Source organism: Macaca mulatta, chromosome 15, assembly GCF_049350105.2.
Source record: "Macaca mulatta isolate MMU2019108-1 chromosome 15, T2T-MMU8v2.0, whole genome shotgun sequence".
Classification (NCBI taxonomy): domain Eukaryota; kingdom Metazoa; phylum Chordata; class Mammalia; order Primates; family Cercopithecidae; genus Macaca; species Macaca mulatta.
Genome location: NC_133420.1, coordinates 46,565,409 through 46,591,297, shown reverse-complemented (window position 1 = coordinate 46,591,297; position 25,889 = coordinate 46,565,409). Strand labels below are relative to the sequence as shown.

The 25,889-nt window shown below is 36.6% G+C and overlaps 1 protein-coding gene across 2 annotated transcripts in view; it reads right to left on the bottom strand.

The window, feature by feature from the left end:
• Positions 1 to 25,889, bottom strand: part of SHOC1 (shortage in chiasmata 1) — a 105,586-nt gene that overhangs the window by 34,735 nt on the left and 44,962 nt on the right. For both annotated transcript variants that reach the window (NM_001194305.3, XM_028834311.2), the window contains 7 exon segments: positions 1,758 to 1,934; positions 3,146 to 3,265; positions 6,946 to 7,362; positions 14,774 to 15,016; positions 17,973 to 18,067; positions 22,980 to 23,088; positions 24,875 to 24,982. In NM_001194305.3, coding sequence (NP_001181234.3) covers positions 1,758 to 1,934; positions 3,146 to 3,265; positions 6,946 to 7,362; positions 14,774 to 15,016; positions 17,973 to 18,067; positions 22,980 to 23,088; positions 24,875 to 24,982 — 1,269 coding nt within the window.

Below are 25,889 nucleotides of genomic sequence, written 5' to 3'. Positions count from 1 at the left end.
TTCTTTCATGCTTTACAGTTTTTGCAGAGTGACTGTTTCTATTGCTATGCTTTCAAGTTAACTAATTTTTTCTTCTGCAATATTTAATCTGCCATTAATCACATCCACTATATTTTTCATCTCATGCATTGTAGTTTAGTCTCTAGAAGTTTGATCTAGGTCTTTTTAAAAGTCTTTAACTTTTCAAGCATACAGAAAACAGTAATAAGAAGTTTTAGTGTACTTTTCTGGTCATTCTAATGTCTTTGTTGATTCTGGGTTTGTTTTGATTTATTATTCTCATTATGGGTTGTACTTTCCTGCCTCTTTGTATACTTCATGATCTTATTGGATGCTAGACATTATGACTGTTACCTTGTTGGGTATTCTTGTATTCGTATCAATCCTCTTGTGCTTTATGATGGGATGCCGCTAAGTTCCTTGGAAGTAGTTTGATCCTTGGGGTGTTTCTTTGTGATTTGTTAGGCAGGTTCAGAGCAGTGCTAAGTCTAGGGATAATTATCCCCCACTACTGAGGCAAGATTTTTCTGAGTACTCTCCTTAATCCTCTATGAATTACGAGTTTTTCTAGTCTAGCTGGTAGGAACAGCCATTATTCCTTCCCTGTGTGAATACAGCATAGTAGTCCCTCTAGTCCTTTCAGATGGTTTGTTTCTCCAACTCCAGGTAGTTTCCTCACATATATTCTTTGTTTGTTTGTTTTTGTTTTTGTTTTGAGATGGAGTCTCACTCTGTTGCCCAGGCTGGAATGCAGTGGCGTGACCTCAGCTCACTGCAACCTCTGCCTCCCAGGTTCAAGCGATTCTCCTGCCTCAGCCTTCCAAGTAGCCAGGATTACAGGTGCCCACCACCACACCAGGCTAATTATTGTATTTTTAGTAGAGATGGGGTTTCACCATGTTGGCCAGGCTGGTCTCGAACTCCTGACCTCAGATGATCCGCCTGCCTCGGCCTCCCAAAGTGCTGGGATTACAGGCATGAGTCACTGCGCCTGGCCACCTCACGTATGTTCTTTGATCAATCATCTGCTGAATACTCGAGGGAGAGGCTCTGCACAATTCTATACTCTCTGTGTGAAGCTCTCTGCTCTCTAATATTCTATTTTGAACTCTTGTCTGTCTTGGTCTCCCTGGACTCTTACCTCTTGTCTCCTCAACTTAAATTGTCCACCAGGCTCTGCCTCAGGTAACTCTCCCTACACCTTGGCCTGGCAATTCTTTCAAGACAGGTAGCTTGGGTAATGGTAGGGCTCATTTCACTCATTTCCTCTCTCTCAGGAACCACTGTTCTTCATTGCCTGATGTCCAGGGTCTTAAAAACTGGTTTTATGTATTTTGTCTTTGTCTTATTTGTTGTTATTTCTGGTAGGAGGGTAAATCTAGTCCCTGTTACTCCATCTTGGTAGAAATAAAAAGCCTAGGATTGACTTTAATTAATCTAGTTTTTGACCTTTTTTGGGAGGAGACTGAATGGTTCATATGCTGACAATAATAAAGTTAGTTTCTGCAATAGGAATCTGTCAAGTAATATATGTCAATTAGGAGCTTCACTAAGAAGTAATGCCAGGTGATATTTCTTACCTTTTTCTCTGCTTAGCTGATCCTCCAGTATTGATTTGGCTGGGTATCATAAGCTGAATTATAGTCATGTCATCATCTATGACTAATTTCTGAACCTTCTATACCCAATTTGTACTAATTTGATACAATAATTTCTAAACATCTTTTTTAAATAATGTGACTTTTATTTGCACTCACCTTGGTGAACAGCATCACTTACTACTTTTTCTTGTTCCTTTAAGAGAAACCTTGTTTGGTCAAAAATAACAGTGGCAAATTTCCAATTAGCAGTAGGGAGAGTACAGGAGGATACAAAATTTTTTAAGATAGGAGAAGCTGCTGCTTCAAGGAGGCAAAATGCTTGGCACTGGCTATCTGCAAAAATAAAAGCATTAATGGCAGTGTTTTAATAAAGATGGTATGCTCATTTTGATAAATGTTATTTCGTGGAAATCTGAATTTCTATCTGAATTATTTTCTGAGTTAAAAATAATGAGATTGTATAAAAACTTATTTTAAGATATTTATTCTAAATAAACTAATAAAAACAAACATGGAATTATATCATTTTATGGCTGTATTATTTATTTATTTATTGAGACAGAGTCTTGCTCTGTCACCAGGCTGGAGTGTAGTGGCGCCATCTCGGCTCACTGCAACCTCCGCCTCCCGGGTTCAAGCTATTCTCCTGCCTCAGCCTCCTGAGTAGCTGGGACTATAGGCAGCCACCACCACACCCAGCTAATTTTTGCATTTTTAGTAGTGACGGGGTTTCACCATATTGTCCAGGATGGTCTCTATCTCTTGACCTCATGATCCGCCCACCTCGGCCTCCCAAAGTGCTGGAATTACAGGCGTGAGCCACTGCGCCCGGCCTATATTATTTATTAGAGAGGGTTTATTCCATAATTAACTTGACATGGCAAATATAAAGACCCATATAAAGAGAACTGCATTTTTTTCTTTGCCATTCTCCACTATTAGCATACAATCTTAAGCCAAACAATGAAAAATTTTTCCAGTTATCACTAGAATAACATTATTTAAAGATTTGCATAATCATCTAGAGACCAAAAGAATGAAAAGATATTTGAGAACCTGGGTCATATTTCCTTATTGATTTTAATAATGAATCTGATGTTCTTAAGCAGGCTGTTCTTTAGGAGTCAAAGAATACTCTTCTTTATAGCATAACAAAAAAAATCAATATAGGAATCAATAGTAACTTATTTACATCACTCTGATAGCAGGTAAGAGAAGAGAGAGAGCATGATTAGCAGTTCATTTTCCAGACTGGGCAGAAGAGTCCAAGGAGGTACAGTTGTTCTGATTGATATAGGGAAGTAGCAGCAGTTTAAATGAAAGAAGAAATAACACTTGAGTCGCTTGGGTAAGGCAATGGGGAGAGGCAGGGGCAGTGAACAGGGCATTCTAGGTCGGGATATAACTTGAAAGTAGGAGTGGAATGAAGAAATACCTGAAACAAGTGAAGAAAGTGACATGGAAAATGAGGTATGTCCTAGCTATCTAGGAAAGGGCTTTCAAACTAAGCAAATCTGAATGCATTTTAAAAGCATATAACATACCTGACGCTTGAATTTCAATGACATTATCTGTTCCCCTTTCCTGATTTATTTCCTCCAGGGTTTTATTAACATGAACAATAGGACTTTCTTCTTGAAGTGTCAAAGAACATGCTTCTTTATCTTGAAATTCCAATAAAAAATATAAATTTTTGTTGTTCAAGAGGAACTTAATGTTGTTTTACCTTAATTTTTTAAAATATGATAACAGTTGTTAAATTTCTTCATTGAAGCATGTCACTATTAAAGTGAACAACTATTCAGATCAATGGACCTAACACTGCTAGGTAGGAAGATGAATGGCAAAAATGGAAAAAAACTTTGATATCAGATCAGCATTTTGAGCTCAGTTCTGACTCAGTTTCCTCATATGTAAAATATGGATAAATATATCTGCTTTAACTACCAAGTGCAGTTTCTGACACAGAAGGTATGTACTGTTCTACTTAATTTCTCTGTGACTCTCCACATACCCTTTCTTCTACTACTAACCCTCTCCTCTGCCCCAAACCTTCCCTATTTCCATCTTTTTCTAACCAGGCCAATTCTTTTTCTTTTCTTTTTTTTTAAGACAGGGTCTCCCTCTGTCGCCCAGGCTGGGGTGCATTGGTATGATCAGGGCTCACTGCAGCCTTGACCTCTTGGGCTCAAGCAATCCTCCCACCTCAGCCTCCCAAGTAGCTGGGAGCACAGGCATGCACCACCATCCTAGGCTAATTTATTTTTTAAATTTATTATTATTATTATTCTTATTATAGAGAGAGGGTCTCCCTGTGTTGTCCAGGCTGGTCTCAAACTCCTGGGCTCAAGGGATCTGCCTACCCAAAGTGGTGGGATTACAGGCATGAGCTACCACGCCTGACCTGGGCCTAGTTTTACTGTACCCTGCAGGTCTCAGGCATCTTCTATAAAAAGTCATATGTAACTGCCCACCCTACTTCCAGGCCAGTAGAGGGCTCCGCCCTTTGTTTCTTTAGCACTCTGTGAAGACTTCTTTACTGGTACTCACCACATTGAATTGAAATGATCTATCTGCATATCTGACCTGCTCTATTATGCTGTGAGCTTCTCAAGGTCAGCAACAGCATTATATTTATCTCTAATATGTAATTTAGTGCCAGGCACAAAGTATCTAATAAACGTTAGTTTTCTTTCTGTCCTAGGTATTATAGAGGATTTCTTCTTTCCTAAGTATTATGGAGGATTTACACACAAACACATAAAAATGTAGTTATTTTAACCATATAGTAGTATTATCCATCAGTAATATGATTACAAAACAATTCCAGAAACACATTAACATCTTTAAATACATGGTTAAAAATATAATAATGGACTATATTCTAACCTAGATTAATAATGCTACTTTCAAGTAATACTTTCAATTAACCATAAATAATCAGAATAGATATGATCAAATAATATTAATTATTAAACTTTTTGAGGGGGGTCTAAGAATTTATAATATTTCTTGCCCCTGAATTAACTGTAAAATAAGACAAAAAGTAAAATATACACCAAAATATTACCTCTATTACTATTAAAGGCTAAGTTGGGGAATAGAATTTAGTTTTAGAGTCAAATGAGCTTGCTAACTAAACACCGGAATTAGACAGAGTTACCCACCCAGTCCTAGGGTATGCTGGACTAGGATAGGATACCCCGCTGGGTCCAGGGAGGGCGGGGGAAGTCAGGGGCACTGCCCAGGAAAGAGTCATGACATAGAAAAACCAAGGAGAATTCCTGTTCTTCCTGGCAACCATTCCCACAACTTATGTCCAATTTATTATTTTGACTTTACAATTCAGATCATTCTTTCTGTCTCCTCTGGAGAGATGTATAAAAAGGCAAAGAGGCCAGGAACTTAACACTTAATTGAGGAAACATCAGGAGTACAGAAGCATTCCCTCCATAACATTCATGTTCCTTTAATTGTTTAGTAAATGAATGGCTAATTTTTTTAATAAGAAAAGATAAAATAATATTTAAAGATTTCAGAATTTTGTGATCTTTCCTATTTTATTCTTTTTTACATTGTCCTCCTTTCTTGCTGCTTTCCCTCACTTTCTGTTGATAATATACCCTATCATAAGCCATTATCACCACTATGGCAACCAGAAAAAGATGTCAGTGTTAATTTTGGTGTGGATTCCTTTTTTGCACCAAATATAAATAGGATCAGAAAACATGAACAAATCTGACAATAACAAATCTTTGAAAAATTCCTATTTTTTTATCACATTTATACAATAATTATTTATATTTTGCTTATTTTTATGCAGAAGTGATGCTTCAATTATGGTCCAAATATTGGTTAGAAAAAGCTCAGTTACATACAGAATTGTCATCTGGCAAGGTAAGTTATAAGGTGGCCAAACTATTACATAAAAATAAACTTTAAGTTGAATATGTAGAAATAGAAAAGATCACAGAATTCTGAAATCTTTAAATATTATTCTGCATTTTTACCATGAAAAATGCACTGATTGACACAGTAATATTACTTTTTTAAAAATGACAGCTCACCATAACCTCAAACTCCTGGGCTAAGGCATCTGCCCACCTCAGCCTCCTGAGTAGCTGAGATCACATGTGTGTGCCACCACACTCGGCTAATTTTAGAGATGGGGTCTCATTATGTTGCTCAGGCTGGTCTCAAACTCTTGGCCTCAAACAATCCTCCTGCCTCAGCCTTCCAAAGTTCTGGGATTAGAGGTGTGAGCCCCAATAATATTACTTTAAGCAGATTTATAAAAGGTTGTCACATCTTTTAGAAAAATAAATATAACCATCATGACATTAAGAACTGAAGATCTTTTGTCTATTAATAGTATATGAGACTGTAAGACCTAACTGTCTCTAAGTCACATAAATATTTTTGTATTCTTTAACTGTGAAATGGGGTAATACTACCTACTTTGATTCCTCAACAAAGTTTCTAAACAGATCAAATATGACAATACATGTAAAAGTGCTTTATAAAGCATAAAGATACCTGTATTTATGATAATATTATTAACCTTATGAAGAAAGAAAGAATAGGATTTATCAAACAAATTGATCATTAGAAAATATTTCTGGTGTTTCTGAGTGTAACAATATATAAATATCGAAAGTTTCCAATGTCCCTAGTCATTAGGTTGCATCAATGTGTACTGAAATTTAGGAATAAACAATAGCAGCCAATAAATCAATAAATATATTGTTGTATTTATTTCATCAGGGTAACCTATGTCAAACTTATTCTGGAATGCCTATTTTATTTTTATGGGAAGTAAAATGACATGACATATTATATTACCTTTGATGTGGCTGTAAGCAGTGAATATAAGACAGTTACAACTCACACAGAAACTGTTAGGTAATGTTAGAAAGAGTAATACACAATGAAGTAGGCAGAGAAAATTTTCTTTCAAGTACACATAAAAATATGATTTAAAATACTGAGACAGGACTGATAGCTGAAAGAGAAAAAAGAATGGCAGAATTGACCAACAAAAGTTAGAAATACTATGAATTTCTAAGGCCATGTCATAGAAAGCAAGTTTTACAAATAGTGGCTTTTGTTACAAATTCAAATGCATTTTTAGATTTTTTGAAAAATACATATCTATATCTAAATCATGCCTATATATCCATATCTATCTGTATACAAGAAGTATCAAGAATCAATGACATTTTCCTTGACTATGAAAAATAATATAATTTTATCTAGAAGAACTTTATCTCCTGGCCTTCTATAAATTATGTGCTTAGTCTTTGAGCCTACCATATCTATGGCAAAATATTATTAAATTACCTACCATGTTTTCCATCACTGTTTGTGACTTCAGTCTTTGAGGTGCAAGTCTTATATTTATTTCGCAGCATAATAAAGTCACTCAAAAGGTCCAAATCATTCTCTTGTTTTTTACCATGTTCAAAAGATGCTTTTTTAATTATTGAAGAGGAAGATGATTTAATAGATGGTCCTGTGCAGTCAAGTTCAAAGTGATCTTCATTTTCTTTCTTTTGGATTATTCTATTTACTGGTTCTTGGTCATTCTTTGGTTTTTCTTCTTTTGCTGCTCTTTTGTCAGAGAAATATTCATCAGAAAAACATAGATCTGGTACTTCTTTTGCCAGAGATGGACTCTTTTGTGGAAGTGATAAATGATCATTTGTAGATTTTTCTTCAATAAGTGCAATAGGTGAAGAATGACTTTTATGTTCTAAACATGCTGGAAACAGAAAATAAAAAAGACACAAATAACCTCCACACCTAAACGAGTGTTCTATTAGGTATTTGAATAACTTTTAGTTGTGGTTTCTTATTAGTGTAATTTGATCTTTACGAGTACTTTGTTTACTGCTTTGAAAATCAATTTTTGGTCTGAATAAAATAAATTTTTTAAAAGGATCAAAATTTAGCACCCTTTTTCTTACTGTAGGAGCTAGTTTACCAAGCAAAGAAGAAATTCCAGTAAAGCCCTTTTGTTGATAGGCTTATGAGTCATAGCCTTGGAGGTAACAGTTACTCCATGTGTCAAACACTTACCTACCAGGCAAGCCACAGTGGAAAAAAATACTTGCAATACTATAACTGACAAAGACAAAGGACTGTATCCAAAATATATAAAGAACTCTTATAACTCTATATTTAAAAAGGAACCCAATTAAAAATTTGGCAAAAGACTTGAACAATAGTTCACATAAGATATGCATATTCTACAAAATAGATGAATCTTGAAAACATGCTAAGTGAAAGAAGCATCACAAAAGGCCACATATTATATGATTTCATTTATATAAAATGTCCAGAAAAGGCAAATCTATAGAGAGAGAACAGTGGTTCCAGAGCTGAGTAAAAGAGGGAGTGACCACTAACGGGTACAGGATTTCTTTTGGGGATGGTAAAAGTTTTCTAAAATGGTTTGCGGTGATGACTGCACAACTCTGGGCTTATACTAAAAACCATGGAATGGTGTACTTTAAATGAGTCAATTGTATGGTATGTGAAATGTATCTTGATAAAGCTGTTACAGGAATACTTCAGAGATATTGTGGGTTCAGTTCTGGACCATCATAATAAAGTAAATATGTTAAAGTGAGTCACGCAAATGTTTTGATTTCCCAGTACATATAAAATTATATTTACACTATACTGCAGTGCATTGTGCACAATAGCATTATGTCTAAACAAACAAGTACATACTTTAATTTTAAAATACTTTATTGCCCAAAAATGCTAGTGATCATCTGAGCCTTTAGCAAGTCATAAACTTTTTGCTAAGGGTTGGGTGTCTTTGTTTTTTTTCTTTTTGAGACATGGTCTTCCTCTGTAGCCCAGGCTGGAATGCAGTGCCACAATCATAGCTCACTGCAGCCTCCAACTCCTGGACCCAAGCAATCCTCCCACCAACCTCCCAAGTAGCTGAGACTACAGGTGCAGACCACTGTGCCAGGCTTTTATTTTTATTTTTAGGAGAGACAAAGTTTTGCTATGTTGCCCAGGCTGATCTTGAACTCTTGGGCTCAAGTAATCCTCCCACATTGGCCTCCCAAAGTGCTGGAATTACAGGTGTAAGCCACTGTACCCAGCTAAGGGGTCTTGTCTCAATGTTGACAGCTGCTGACTGTCAGAGTGGTGGTTGCTAAAGGTTGGTGTGGCTGTGAAAATTTCTTAAACTAAGACAACAATGAAGTTTGCCACACTGACTGACTTTCCTTTTCACAAAAGATTTCTCTGTAGCATGTGCTGTTTGACAGCATTCACCCAGAGTAGAACTTTCAAAATTGGAGTCAAGGCTGGGAGCGTGGCTCACGCCTGTAATCCCAGCACTTTGAGAAGGCCGAGGCAGGCAGATCACGAGGTCAAGAGATCGAGACCATCCTGGCCAACGTGGTGAAACCCGTCTCTACCAAAAATACAAAAATTAGTTGGGCGTGGTGGTGCGTGCCTGTAGTCCTAGCTACTCAGGAGGCTGAGGCAGGAGAATCGCTTGAACCCGGGCGGCAGAGGGTGCAGTGAGCCAAGATTGTGCCACTGCACTCCAGCCTGATGACAGAGCGAGACTTGGTCTCAAAAAAAAAAAAAAAAAAAAAAAAAATTGGAGTCAATCCTCTCCGACCCTGCCACTACTTTATCAACTATGTTTATGGAATATTCTAAATCCTTTGTTGTCATTACAACAATGTTCACAGAATCTTCACCAGGGGTAGATTCTATCTCAAGAAACCGTTTTCTTTGCCCATCCATAAGAAATAACTCCTCATTTGTTCAAGTTTTGGCATGACATTGCAGCAATTCAACTACACCTTCAGGTTCCACTTCTAATTCTAGTTTTCTTGCTATTTCCACCACATCTGTAGTTATGTACTTGCACCACTAAAGTCTCGAACCCTTTCAAATCATCCATGAAGGTTCAAATCAACTTTTTTCAATCTTGCTAATGTTGATATTTTGGCCTCCTCCCAAGAATAAGGAATGTTCTTAATGGCATCTAGAACGGTGAATCCTTTCCCAAAAGTGTTAGACAAGATGGCTGTGTATAATTTGAGTTGAGAAACAGATTCACCTTCAGCCTAGAGCACAGATTGGCCTTGGAGTTAATTTAATTAATGAATTGTTCTTACCTGTTTCTGGGGGCAACTACTTAGCTGCCCCTATGTGATTCTAGGATGATAAATAAAGGAACAGAGAGGCTGGGCATGGTGGCTCACGTCTGCAATCCCAGCACTTTGGGAGGCCAAGGTGGGCAGATCACCTGAGATCAGGAGTTTGAGACCAACCTGGCCAACATGGTGAAACCCTGTCTCTACTAAAAATTCAAAAGTTAGCTGGGCATGGTGGTCGGCACCTGTAGTCTCAGCTACTTGGGAGGCTGAAGCAGGAGAATCGCTTGAACCAGGAGATGGAGGTTGCAGTGAGCCGAGATCAAGTCACTGCACTCCAGCCTGGGTGACAAAGCGAGATTTTGAGACAAATCTCAAAAATAAATAAATAAATAAATAAATACACAAACCGTGACAGTATTGGGGGGCAGCATCATGATATGGGAGCAAAGCAGTCCTATGAACTGCTGTCTTCTCCAAGCCAAGCATGGTGGCACATGGCTGTAGTCCCAGTTACTTGAGAGGCTGAGACAGGAGACTTGCATGAACCCAGGAGGTGGAGGTTGTAGTGAGCTGAGATCACGCCAGCCTGGGCAACAGAGCAAGACTCTGTCTCAAAAAAAAAAAAAAGTTGTTAACTAATTAAAACACCATATGAGTCAATAATATGTGGGCCGAATAGGATCTGAGTGCCACTTTTCAGATATTCTCTAGTGGTAATCTGGTATGTTTAGCAGGTGAATAGAAACTGTTTATTATTTCAGTTTTCTCATTATTTTCCTTTATTATTCTCTCTTTAAGCACCCCTACCCTGACCACTTGGCATGGGTTCCAGATATAGTTATTGCTACTTAAACTTCAGAATTATACTGCTATACATTTAATTATACTGTTAAACATTCATGTTTTTACAAATTGAAGTTTTGTGGTAATCTTGCATCAAGGAAGTGTATTGCTGTCATTTTCCAACAGCATTTCCAACTTCAGAATTATCATAATTTATTGGATATCAAGAATATCAAATATGAATGATATGTTTTATTTTAATCTCAAATTAGTTACAAATCACAATAAAGACTTTACATAGTTTTATAGATTTAATACATTATATGGATATTTGAAGACCTCATAAAATCTTCTGCCTTGTCTTTGTCTACTAACCTGACCTAATCTTATTTAACATTCTTATTCCACCATGGATACCATCTAGGCCTGAGATGGACTGGTGTGTATTTGCTTGATACAGTCTATCTGTTCTCTTTCCTAGCCATCCAAACATCTTTGTCTTCTGTCTTTCTAAAAAATTTATTTTACATTGCTTATTGTTCTTTTTATAACAAATATTCAAGAAACAAGAAAACAGATTTTCTTAGGTTACCTTTGAACCTGGGATTTGTGTTACTACTATGGTTATATTACTAGTGAGCCACAGGAGTACACTATAGAAGTGAGTGGAAACAGAGATGGAGATATTATGACAGTTAATTGTCTATCATATATTTATCCCAAGGATCACTTAAATATCTGTTATATATTTTGGTATTTGCTATTTGTAGTTTTTTAGTGATTAAAAAATAATTTGTACTTTTTACTTTAGATTTAGGAGTACCTGGGCAGGTTTGTTACCTGGGTATATTGCATGATGCTGAGGTTTGGGCTATGACTGATCCCATCACCCAGGTACTGAGCATAGTACTCAACAGTTAGTTTTTCAACCTTTTCCCCCACTTCCCCCCTCTAATAGCCCCCAGTTTCTATTGTTGCCATCTTTATGTCTATGAATACCCAATGTTTAGATCCCACTAGAACATGCAGTATTTGGTTTTCCATTCCTGAGTTAATTCACTTAAGATCATGGCCTCCAGCTGCATCCATGTCACTGCAAAGGACATTATTTCATTATTTTTTATGGTTGTGTACTATTCCATGGTGTGTATGTACCACATTTTCTTTTTTTTTATATATATATACTTTAAGTTCTGGGATACATGTGCAGAACGTGCACTATAACATACATGTTATGGTGGTTTGCTGCACCCATCAACCCTTCATCTACATTAGGCATTTCTCCTAATGCTATCCCTCCCCTAGCCCCCACCCCCCAACAGGCCCCAGTGTGTGATGTTCCCCTCCCTGTGTCCATGTGTTCTCCTTGTTCAACTCTCACTTATGAGTGAGAATATGTGATGTTTGGTTTTCTGTTCCTGTGTTAGTTTGCTGAGAATGATGGTTTCCAGCTTCATCCATGTCTCTGCAAAGGACATAAAACTCATCCTTTTTTATGGCTGCATAGTATTCCATGGTGTATATGTACCACATTTTCTTTATCTAGTCTATCATTGATGGGCATTTGGATTGGTTCCAAGTCTTTGCTATTGTGAATAGTGCCACAATAAACATATGTGTGCATGTGTCTTTATAGTAGAACTATTTATAATCCTTTGGGTATATACCCAGTAATGGGATTGCTGGGTCAAATGGTATTTCTGGTTCTAGATCCTTGAGGAATCGCTACACTGTCTTCCACAATGGTTGAACTAATTTACACTCCCACCAACAACGTAAAAGCGTTCCTATTTCTCCACATCCTCTGCAGCATCTGTTGTTTCCTGACACTTTAATGATCACCATTCTAACTGGTGTGAGATGGTATCTCATTGGTACCACATTTTCTTTATCCAATCCAGTGTTAATGGACACCTAGGTTGATTTCATGTCTTTGCTATTGTCAATAGTGCTGTGATGAACGTATTTGTGCATGTATGAGATAAAAGACCTCTACAAGGAGAACTACAAAACACTGCTGAAATAAATCATAGATGACACAAATAAAAGGAAAAACATTACATCCTCATGGATTGGAAGAATCAATATAGTTAAAATGACCATACTGCCCAAAGCAATGTACAGATTCAACACTATTCCTATCAAACTATCAACATCATTTTCCACAGACCTAGGAAAAACTATTCTAAAGCTCATACAAAACCAAAAAAGAACCTCAGTAGCCAAAGCAATCCCAAGCAAAAAGAATAAAGCCAGAGGCATCACATTACCTGATTCCAACTATACTATAGGGCTAGGGTAACCAAAATGCCAAGGTACTGGTACAAAAACAGATACAAAGACTAATGGGACAGAAGAGAGAACCTAGAAATAAAGTCCCCACCTACAGCCATCAGCTCTTCAACAAAGCCAACAAAAATAAGCAAGGGGAAAAGAACTCCCTATTCAATAAATGGTGCTGGGATAGCTGGCTAGCCATATACAGAAGAATAAAACTGGATCCCTACCTTTCACCATATATAAAAATTAACTCAAGATGGATTAAATATTTACATGTGAGACCTTAAACTGTAAGAATCATAGAGGAAAACCTAGGAAACACCATTCTGGACATCAGCCTTGGGAAAGAATTTATGACTAAGTCCTCAAAAGCAATCACAACAAAAACAAAATTTGCTGAGTGGGACCTATTAAACTAAAGAGCTTCTGCACAGCAAAAGAAACTATCAACAGAGTAAACAGTCTACAGAATGGGAGAAAATAATCACAAACTATGCATCCAACTAAGATCTAATATCCAGAATCTACAAGAAATTTAAACAACTGAACAAGCAAAAAACAACTTCATTAAAAAATGGGCAAAAGACATGAACAGACACTTTTCTAAAGAAGACTTACAAGTGGCCAACAAACACATGAAAAAAGTGCTCAACATCACCAATCATCAGAGAAATGCAAATCGAAGCTACAAGGAGGTACCATTTCATACTATTCAGAATGGCTACTTATTAAAAAGTCAAAAAACAATGAGGCTGGTAAGGCTGTGGAGAAAAGAGAACACTTATACACTCTTGGTGGGGGATGTAAATTAGTTCAGCCACTGTGGAAACAGTTTGGAGATTTATCAAAGAACTTAAAACAGAACTACGTTCGACCCAGCAATCCCATTACTGGGTATATGTTTTAAAAAAAAAATTGTTCTGTCGTCTGTCTTTGAAACACTCCTTGCTGATAACAATTCTTATTCAGATTGTTTATCTCCTTAGACCAATCTCCCAACATAGATAGTAATTTCTAAAATTTATTTCTAAATATGTTCATTATTCTATAATAAACTATAAACTTTCTCAAATCTGACTGGGCATGGTGGCTAATGCCTGTAATCCCAGCATTTTGGGAGGCTGAGGTGGGCAGATCACTTGAGGTCAGGAGTTCGAGACCAGCCTGGCCAACATGGTGAAACCCCATCTCTACTAAAAATACAAAAATTAGTCTGGCGTGGTGGTAGGCACCTGTAATCCCAGCTACCTGGGAGGCTGAGGCAGGAGAATCACTTGAACCTGGGAGGTGGAGGTTGCAGTGAGTTGAGATCATCCCACTGTGCTCCAGCCTGGGCAACAGAGACTGTGTCTCAGGGAAAAGTAAAACAAAAAAAACAAAAAAAACACACACCCCCCAAAAATATATAATTCATGCTAAATATGTTCGATTTACTATTAATATAATGCCATATATAGCAACCCAAATAGCTCAAGACATAGACACTTAAAAGACATTTTTGTCTTTTTAAATTGTATGGTAAAAAATGAATTAGTAAACTTTTAAGTAACAAAGATCCTCTGTTGTCAATGAGTGATATTATTGAATGCTAATGTTCAGCTTTAGGTCAAAAAACAGTTACTGCAAAATGCTGGTTTGCATCTAGGCTGATGTGAACAGAAACTGCTAGCAATTTAATCATTTATAGAAGGAAACAAAGTCACTTTAAATTAAAATGGCTAGAAATTTAAAAACTGAGACTACAGAATTTCAGGACATAACAAGATTTTAGGGTTAGCTAGTCAAACTTCATCATTTTTTCAAGGAAATGGGATCTAGAGAAATCCAAAGTCATAAAACCTGGCAGAGCCAGGGCCTATATGGAATGTTAGAACCCAGTGATTTTCCCAGTTACCTAGAGGAAATCTAGAATCTAACATTTTCACATTCTGAAAATGTTTACATGACTAATATTTACTATTATGTACTTACATTCTAATTGAAGCACTTTTGTAGGCAAAAATACCTCAATTTCAGTGTCATTAGAAGACAAATTATTATGACATAAATATGTATTCAGATGTTCCAACGTTTCCATCATTTTCAGATTTAGTCCTGCTTGTTTCCACCACTCTGCCTTTTCCAGATTAATCACAAGGCTTTCTTCTTTAACAGAAAGTATCTTTTTCAAATCTGTAACTGAATATTGGCTGTGGGGCTCTTGAATTCTTGGCACTTACAAAAATAAAAATAAAAAACAAACAGTTAGAAACAGGCTACAAAGCAAAAGAAACAAAACACAATAAACAGAACCACATTGGAATTTCTTTATGAAATGCATTTTCATGCATTAGAAAAAAAGTGAAACCTGAAGTTATAGCTGGTATTTTTGTTCTCAAGATGCTAATATTTGTAAAAGTTCAAGCTATTATAGCAGTAGAAGTCACATAAAGGATTTATTTCACTCTTTGAAAATATCAAGAAGTTAAAATTATTCTAATATTTAGTAGGACAAGGAACTCTTATTTTGTTTGACCATTTTCAATTACTAAATTAGTATGTTTGATTAACATTTTGAAGTAATATAAGCTTTGTTAAATTAGAAATTCTAACCTATTATAATAAGCCTAAACCAGAAGATATATTTGTTCAGATTTTATGATGACTATATCATCTTAGATATTGTGGTACAAAGCTTACTGCCTCATTACTTTCTAGCCTAAACAGGGAGAAATCATAACATATAGAGGAACTGAAGTAGCACAACTACCTAATATTATTATCTGCATTATAAACATCAACCTGAAATTAGGATTATAAATTTTGAAACTCTAATTTTGGAATGGTGCTTTTATAATGACAGTAATATTAAGAAGAAATTAAAACTTAAAAATACTAATATTAATAATAGCAATTACGAGTTACTAAAAATCATCTGGCACTGTGCTAAGTGCTTTCTTTACATGCATTATTCTTAACAAATCCCTAAATAATTCTGTAAGATAGGTATAATTTTTACTAGTTTTATTAAAGTATAACTGACATGCAATAAACTACACAAATTTAGAGTGAAAAGTCTGATAAGTTTTGATGTATTTATACATTCATGAATCCATTACCACAATCAAGGTAATGAACATATCCATTCCCTCCAAAGTTTTGTATCCCTCCTGCCTCTTTATATCTCCCTTCTAATCTTCCTCATCCCCCAACCCCTGCACCACTGTTCTGCTTCCTGCCACTATAGATTAAACTACATTTTCTAGAATTTTTTATAAATGGAATTATACCATATGAATTTTTTGTGGTTTCTTTCATTCTGCATAATTATTTTGAGATCATCTATGTTGTGTATATCAACAGTCCATTCCTTTTCTTCAGATAGAAATAATTGTAGATTCACATGCAGTTGTAAGAAATAATACAAGATGTCTTGTTCCCCCCTTTTTTGGCTTTAAAAGTATATTATACTATGTAATTGATAATTTCAATATATGATCTGATTTTGATGTCTAATGTTACTGCTATATCTCACTGATGATGCCAATACATTTTGTGATTTTTGTCTATTAGCATGTGTTTCTCTCAAATTTGTTGAAGGTCTTTGAAGCATGAGTTGAAGTACATTCCTCCAGAAAAAAATGTATTTTCCTCTAGAAAGGATTTACTTTTGTTTTTCTATGTGTTTGGGAGGCACTGTCAACCTGGGACCACTTTAAATTAAATCACCACTATTTTTCAAATTATGTAGGTGGTTGGAATTCTGACTGTAGCCAGGCATGATGGCTACCTTCTGGTTAGAAGTACTTAAGAGAAATGTTTTTTCTTTTCCTCTCTTCCAGCTGCAAGGTAGAAATATGCAAATGTATTCAGAATTCCATTTGATATGGTGGTTTATTTTTGTATGCTCTTATTCTGATGGTAGTTTGTTGAACTGCCAGTTTTATGTAGGGGTCCCCTATCAGACCCTCCCCATAGGATATTTCTTGACTCTACACTACATGTAGACCTCAAAACAAAAGTTCAAAGTCTCCAAGGTTTAATAAAAAGCTTGGAGTGAAAGCCAGCTTTGGTGCTTACTTGCTTCCCAGGATTCCTGTTTTCACTTTGTTTTTGGCCTCCAAATGCAACTCAGTGATTCATTTAAACATTTTTTAAAAGAATACCTTATCCAAAGTTCCATTTCCATAATGGAATAGTTGAGACACAGACAAGAGTTTAACTTTACTCAGATAAATTTTGAATATACATGTGAAATGTATATTTACTTCTAAATTATTTTGTTAAACTATAAACAAGTTTTGCTAAAATGTTATTTATTTATTTTTGAGATGGAGTCTCGCCATGTTGCCCAGGCTGGAGTGCAGTGGCAATCTCAGCTCCTGCAACTTCCACCTCCCTGGTTCAAGGGATTCTCCTGCCTCGGCCTCCAGAGTAGCTGGGACTACAGGTGTGCACCACCATGCTCAGCTAATTTTTGTATTTTTAGTAGAGAGGGGTTTCAACATGTTGACCAGGCTGGTCTCGAACTCCTGGCCTCAAGTGATCTGCCCGCATCGGCCTCCCAAAGTGCTGGGATTACAGGCATGAGCCACGGTGTCCGGCCGTTTTTTTGTTTTGTTTGTTCGTTTGTTTGAGACAGAGACTCCCTCTGTCACCCAGGCTGGAGTGCAATGGCGCCATCTCGGCTCACTGCAACCTCCCCCTCCCAGGTTCAAGTGATTCTTGGGCCTCAGTCTCCCGAGTAGCTGGGACTAAAGGTGCGCCCTGACACTCCCGGCTAATTTCCGGCTGTTGTTAAAATGTTTTTAAATGTCCTTTTTGGAGAGCTTGGGCAACTAAAACTTTTAACATTAGATGTGATTTTTTTTTTTTTTTTACAAACAATTCAATTTGGAAATACAAATTACGTGTATGGGACTGTTTTATGTACTACTTGTATTTCATTTCTTTTCTTTTCCTTCTCCCATGTATAGGAATTACCCAGGAAATCAGCAAGATCCAGATCTTGTCATATACTTCTGCACCTAGCATAATGAACCTTATGGAAGATATCTTGATATTTTAGTTTTAGGCTAAGTTATATATTCTGTTAAGAAATGGTCAAAGAAAATGGATATCCTACATTTCTACTGGTTGTACCTTTTTACAAATACTTTCTATTTTTCACTTAAAAGCAATTAATCTTTACCTGTAAGCAAAAATGGGTTCAAAGGGCTTCTACATCTTTCTAATTGCCACATCATGTAGTATTTATTAGCTGATTCTTCAGCAGTAAGCAAATGACTGAAAAAAAAAAAGTTAAAGCTTAATACATTAATAATATTGAGTCTTTTGTATAATAAATTTTATTTTATTTTTTTGAGACAGAGTCTCACTCTGTCGCCCAGGCTGGAGTACAGTGGCACTATCTCGGCTCACTGCAACCTTCTCCCCAGGTTCAAGCGATTCTCCTGTCTCAGCCTCCTGAGCAGCTGGGATTAAAGGTGTCTGCCACCAGGCCCGACTAATTTTTGTATTTTTAGTAGAGGTGGGGTTCCACCATGTTGGCCAGGCTGGTTGCCAGCTCCTGACCTCAAGTGATCCACCCACCTTGGCCTCCCAAAGTGCTGGGATTACAGGTGTGAGCCACCGCACCCGGCCCAAAATTTTATTTTTAAAAAGTATTTTTAAAGTACTTTTACACTCAAAATCAAGTGAAAAATTAACTTTATAAATGTGTAAACTGCAGTAGAGTTCTACAGACCAAATATCAAATACAGTACTCACTTCCTCCATCCCTGGGAAAATTTGGTAATTTGTAAACTAAAGTGTTCCTACTGGACTATAAGTTACTTCCACCTCTACCTCCCTCAATGGAACCTGGAGCCAGAGAGGGCTGACTTGGGAGAGTTTAGCACTTCCCTCCATAAACTATGCTAGCATCAACCTTATACACCACCAAAAATAAAAATACAATCTAAGTAAAATTACCATGCTTACCAAGCAAATAGCAACCTCAACAAAAATTTTTATAAAATTGCTGTCCCCAAGTCTAATCCATAAAGAAATTCTGGAGCCTCTACTGGTTGAGGATCAGAACTATAAAACAGTCCTTCTCTGGAGATGGCAGAGTCCTAAAGTTTGGTTTAAGACGTTCAATCTTGGTGGGTTTGTGAGTGAGTGATGTGTGTCTGGGTATGTGTGTTTAGTGGTACTGTGGGGAGAAGGGAGAAAATATGCATGACAATCAGTGTAAATTACAGCTAATCGGTAACTATGAAACTACTAGCTTTGGTAGGGGAAAGACTATTAATTCATAAATCCCTTAATTTGTGTCCCAAGCTTCCTGTTACCGTGACTGAGAATTGATTATATTCTGTTTCTCTGTTCATGTGGAACATATATGAGCATGCTAATTATAAGTATTTTGGGCCGGGTGTGGAACATACATGAGCATGCCAGTTAAATTGACAATCTAGGGCAGTGGAAAGCTAGGTTTTATGTCTAAGGCATCCAGGTTACCCACATAATCCAAAAATCTGGTCATGCAGTAGCAAATTTGAGAATCTAGAGAATTCCTGAATCTTACCAAGGTTTCTTTGACAACACCTCAGATTGTAAGCAACTATTTTAAAGTGAAAGGAAGGGGTTATATCTAGCAAGCCATGTCCAATATAGACACACATTTCACTCTTAATGGAGATTTCTGAAGGCATGTCTGAATCTGATACATTGTTCATAAAAATATATTCACAAGTCAGCAGTTAGTAGGTTAATAAAATCTTATGCCATACAGACTTTTCTTTTTCATCCCATAAAATCTAGCATAGAATCTTATATGTCATAAGCACTAAAAATATTGTTAACTGGGTATTATTTTCAGCCAAAATGTTGTGCTCTGAAATAAAAATAATTGGGACCATAAAAATAAGTTACAGCTACAATAACATTCTTTATTATTTTTCCTTCTTTTTAAAAAAAATTTTAACACCTTTTCTCCTTGTTTTTAGTTTTACAGTTGAGATATACAGTCGTTCCCCCTTATCCATGAGTTCACTATACTCAGTTTCATTTATCTATGGTCAACCGCAGTCCAAAATATTAAATAGAATATTCCATAAACAATTCATAAGTTTTAAATTGCACTGTTGTGAGCAGTGCGATGAAATTTCATGCCATCCTACACCATCTCACCCAGGATGTGAATCATCCCTATGCCCAGCATATCCACACTATCTATACTCACTACCTGCCCATTTAGTCACTTAGCAGCATTCTCAGTTATCAGATCGGCTATCACAGAATCACAGTGCTTGTGTTCAAGTAACCCTTACTGTATTTAATAATGACTCCAAAGCACAAGAGTAATGAGGATGGTATTTGTTATGGTTGTTCTATTTTACTATTTTACTGTAGTTATTGCTGTTAATGTCTTACTATGGCTAATTTATAAATTAAACTTTATCATAGGTATCAATATATGAGAAAAAAACAGTATATATAGGATTCAATAACATTCGCAGTTTCAGGCATCCATTTAGGGTCTTGGAACTTATTCTCCCTGGATAAAGGGGGACTACTGTAAACTCATTTTTAAAATATGGATTTTTAAGCGTTTACAGTCACCAAACAAATGGAAGTGATTTATCTCTTGCTGGTAAATGTAGTTGTGGGGGGACAACTTATTTCGGTTGTTTCATAGGCTCTAAAACCATTAGCTAATTTGAACGCCTTTTTTTTTCTAACTTTGCCAAATCATAAGTCATTAGTTAAAATTTGTTTCATAAATTCTTTGAGTTATAATAATAACTCAAAGATATTTGAGTTACAACAATAGACATATAACTTACGATTAAAAAGAGCTTATTATGGTTTAAACACTTTTAAAATCAAACTGAAATTAAAGATCATAACATTTCTGCTAGTTTCTGTTTCTAAATATGCCAATCTGCCATAACAGATGGATTAGGGTATATGGAGTAAATAAAAGAGTAAAAGGGCACTAATAAAGACAGTATATGTCCTGCAAATAAATATCTTGCACCTGGCCGGGCGCAGTGGCTCAAGCCTGTAATCCCAACACTTTGGGAGGCCGAGACGGGCGGATCACGAGGTCAGATGATCGAGACCATCCTGGCTAACACGGTGAAACCCTGTCTCTACTAAAAAATACAAAAAATTAGCCGGGCGAGGTGGAGCACGCCTGTAGTCCCAGCTACTCGGGAGGCTCAGCCAGGAGAATGGCGTAAACCCAGGAGGCGGAGCTTACAGTGAGCTGAGATCCGGCCACTGCACTCCAGCCTGGGCAACAGAGCGAGACTCTGTCTCAAAAAAAAAAAAAAAAAAAAAAAAAAATCTTGCACCTTAGCAACAGAACTAAAAGTATTTAAACAAAGTATATGTAGTTTCCATACTTGTCCTATGCTCTTTTTAGAATTCATATCTGATATGGACAATTCTTAGTTCATGATAGAACTCTGTATAGCACAAATTTACCCTAGAAGTGTAAATAATTCTCAGCCAGAAGATAAAGATATATTTAGGGCCCTTAGTCTTATACTTTGACACATTCCTGAGACCATTAATAGAAGCCTAAGCAGCCAGTGATGAATTATAGAGCCTTGACTCCAGTTAGTCCCAGTAATCCAAATAGCACTCTCCTCTGGCAGATCAGCTAATTATAATAAGAACTCAAACCGAATACACAGCTCCCACAGTTTCCAGTCCTGGAATAATTCATTAGAGACTTGTAGACTTTACTGTCATTTTCCTGAAAATATGTTATTTTAGGACACATTAAGTTCTAGGTTTATAGTAGACTAATTGTACTGGTTATGTTCCCAATTTTGTAACTGGCATAAGATAGCAATGAAAGTTATCTCAGACTCTGTCAAAGGGCAAGGATACTGGGCTATTAAGCTCTGCAATATTGGCTCAAACTAGAATATAACGATCTAGCCCTGCAATATCAATTTTACAATTTCAGACTATTCTGTGCAATAACGATGGGGTACTGAACAAGTTTATGAATCAAGCCTTGGTTCTGTATGTCTGGTTCACCCAGTACTGAGACCATATTGACAAGAGGTGAACAAGGTAAGTGGATGTCCTCTGTTAGAGATAGGACATGACCCCTGGTACTCTTAGTGAGAATAAACTGATAGCCAAATCTATTGATCAATGATCGTCCACACTGCTCTGTGATCTTTGGCTATTTCTGGCCACAGACCTATGACAAATCTCTTAGTAGACCTCTTAACAACCTTATGAGGTAGATATTATTATTATCCCAGTATTGTAGATTAAAAAACCCGAGGCCCAGAACAGTTAAGGTTGCAGTTGGAAAGTGATAGAGCCAGGCAATCTGGCTCTAGTTCAGAGCTTCTAACCACTTATTATGGGCTGAATTGTGGCCCCACAAGATTCTTATGTTGAAGTCCTAATCCTCAGTACCTCAGAATGTGACTGTATTTGGAGACAAGGTCTTTAAATAGGTAATTAAGTTAAACAGGGCCATTAATACAACATGACTCGTGTCCTTATAAGAACAGGAGACTGGGGTGTAGATAATGATGGAGGAAAGAATATATGAAGGCACGGGGACATCTATAAGCCAAGGAAGGAGGTCTTAGAATGAAACCAGCCCGGCTGACACTTTGTTCTTACACTTCTTGCCTCCAGAACTGTGAGGAAATAAATTTCTGTTGTTTAAGCCACCTAATCTGTGGTATTTGTTAGGGCAGCCCTAACAAACTAATACACCACTACACTGCCTTTCATGGCAGTGACTGCCAGTAGGGACTGCCATTAGCAAGTGTCCAGTGGCAATGTCCTAAGCATACTATTCCAATGCCAGGATCTTAAAAAATTTTTAAGTTATTTATTTTTAATAATATATTCACATTAAAAATACTGAAATGTGTAAAAGCCATACTGTGAAAACTCTCCTACCCACATTGCTAGGTTACCTAGTTCTTTTCTGGATACAACCAGTATTACTTGTTTCTTGTGTGCCCTTCTAAAGATACTCTTTGCATATAAAACCAAACATATACATATATTTATATATTCCTTTTAGTTACTTATTATAGACACTGTACTAGCTCTTAAATTTTTTCATAGAGGTATCTTGGGAATTGCTTTTATATGGAGAGATTTAAATAAAGACTGCTTGTTCTGAATTGCAACTTGGGTTCTAGATATAATCTTTACTTACATTTTACAAACTGGAGATAATGGAAATGTCTGAAGTTCTGTGCATAATGAATTCACTGAAGTATGTTGGCATGTTAGGAATAGAGGAGTTAGTGGCATTTCTAACTCTCCTGGAATATATGAAAATTAAAGTTATGTAAACATTGAATAATATTAAGTAGGCTAGGTGTGGTGGCTCACACCTATAATTCTAACACTTTGGGAGGCTGAGGTGGGAGGATCACTTGAGTCCAGGAGTTTAAGACCTGGGCAACATGGCAAGATCAGTCTCTACAAAAAGTACAAAATTAGCCAGCAGTGGTGGCACATGCTTGTAGTCCTAGCTACCTGGGAAGCTGAGCTGGAAGGATTGCTTGAGCCCAGGAATTTGAGATTTCAATGAGCTGTGATTGTGTCACTGTACTGCAGCCTGGGCAACAGAGCAAGACTTTATCTCTAAAAAAATAAATAGATAAAAATTAAGTATAATATAGAACTTTTTGTAAGCAATTATTATGTTTGGTCATTCTGTTAAAACAAAAATATTTCGACAAAAAGAAATTTGAGTCAAGATATATATAAAATGTCTTAAATGTCCATCTGTATAAGGAATTGCATATATATCACATTGTGTCTCAACTACAACAGTGGTGATTTTTTAAAAATACATTGATAGCTAAACTTTATTGAGTTTACTGTGTTTAACATAAATTCCAAGAGCTTTATATGTATTAAGACTTTTGATTCTAACAGCTTGTGTTGTCAGTACTTAGGTGATAGAATTATTTTTATTTCCAAAGAAAGAAAAAATTATTAGTTTTATTTCCATACTAATTACTAGTGATGTTAAACAAACTGTATTATAAAGAATAATTATTCACCTTAATGACTCTGGACTCTAGATGGCCTAGCACAGAATTATACATTTATGGGGTATACTTGAAAAAGTGATTCTCATGTATTGCTAACTACTAAGTGTGGTTTTATTACTTTCATAAGTAAAGCAGTAAACTTTCAAATAGATAATTCAGATGATCCAATTATAAATGTAATTCAGTAACAGTGCCATCAATATAGTTAAGAAGTAACACAATTTAGCATTGTACTGGAACAAAAGATGATTCTAAGATTCCAAATTTGGTAGAATAATAATATTAACGGTAATGATGACATAGAGAATGATATGATTGCTTTGGGAGATTAAAAATTCAAATTTTTAAAAAATGTGACAGTGGTCAGCAAGATTGCTAATATTGAGATAAAATATGAAATTTCATTTACTGAGCTATAATATTTTAAGGTTTCTATTTTTAATATTAATGCTATTTCCTCCATTCCTCTTCTACAGTCTTTGTAACTGCCATCTATATATTATTCAGTTTTTTTGTTTGTGTTGAGACAGAGTCTAGCTGTTGCCCAGGCTAGAGTGCAGTGGTACAATCTCGGCTCACTACAACCTCCACCTTGCCAGTTCAAGCCATTCTCGTGCCTCAGCCTCCTGAGTATCTGGGATTACAGGCGTGTGTCACCATGCCTGTCTGGCTAATTTTTGTAGTTTTAGTAGAGATGGTGTTTTGCCATATTGGTCAGGCTGGTCTTGAACTCTTGACCTCAAGTGATCCACCCACCTCAGTCTCCCAAAGTGCTGGGATTACAGGCGTGAACCACCACACCAGGCCTATTATTCAGTTTTGATGCCAGTAGAATTCTGAGTTAATAATAGCAATAAATATAAAGGGGCAAATAAGAAAAAAATGACATAGGATTATAACAATCAAATTTTAAACATGGAAACTGACTCACAGTACACTGTATATGTGAATGTACTGTACTTTACATCATAAATCATAAATAGGTAATCATAATATCATAAATAGGTAATCCCCGATAAGCTCAATGATTTATCAAAATTTCTACCTGGTTTACTGCACTCTTCTGGTTCACTCTGGTTTTGAATGGTCAAAATCTCTGTGGAGCTGAATTTTATGTCCCCGATATCCTCAATTCCATGCTTGTTAGTAAGATCTGAAAAGGAAAAAACTCTACTATTAGCAAATGTACCATTACATTAATTTTCTGTAACCTTGTTCAGTAGCATTTTCCTTTTAAAGTATCTTTATTATTTTATTGCATGTCAATTTTTCCTTTTAGAGAGAAGTAGAGATTTATACTTCTGAAAAAAATGTTAACTTAGGTAAATAACTATTCCTCCATGCACACTCCTTGTTACCCTTCAACTGTCAATCAAAATTACCAAAGGAAAATAAAAATGGCAAAATCTACATAATCACTGGAAGGTAAGATAGGGTGGGCAATCCATAAGCCACAAACTTCAAAGAATGAGGTCGCTTTGAAGGGTTTCATCTCTATCAGTATATGATGACTCTCTATGCCTTGCTTACCTGGAACTCTACTTGTCTATATTAATACTGCTACTTTGGCTTTCTTTTTTCTTTCTTTTATCTCCCTTCTTCCCTCCTTCTCTCTCTTCCTTTTTTCCTCACTTCCTCCTTCCTTTCCAGCTGCCTGACACATTTTACCTATCCCTTTTTTATCTTTGGCCCGCCTTCCTTCCTTCGTTCCTCCCTCCCTCCCTCCCTCCTTTCCTTCCTTCCTTCTTTCCTTCCTTCCTTCCTTCCTTCCTTCCTCCCTCCCTCCCTCCCTCCCTCCCTCCCTCCCTCCCTCCCTTCCTTCCTTCCTTCCTTCCTTCCTCCCTCCCTCCCTCCCTCCTTCATTTCCAGCTGTCTGACACATTTTGCCTATCCCTTTTTTATCTTCTGGATCTTTTGGCTTTCTTTCTTCCCTCTCTTCCCTCCCTCCCTCCTTCTCCTCCCTAGATGTCTGACACATTTTGCCTATCCTTTTATTTTCCCCTCCCTCCCTCCCTCCCTGCCTGCCTGCCTGCCTTCCCCAGCTGTCTGACACATCTTGC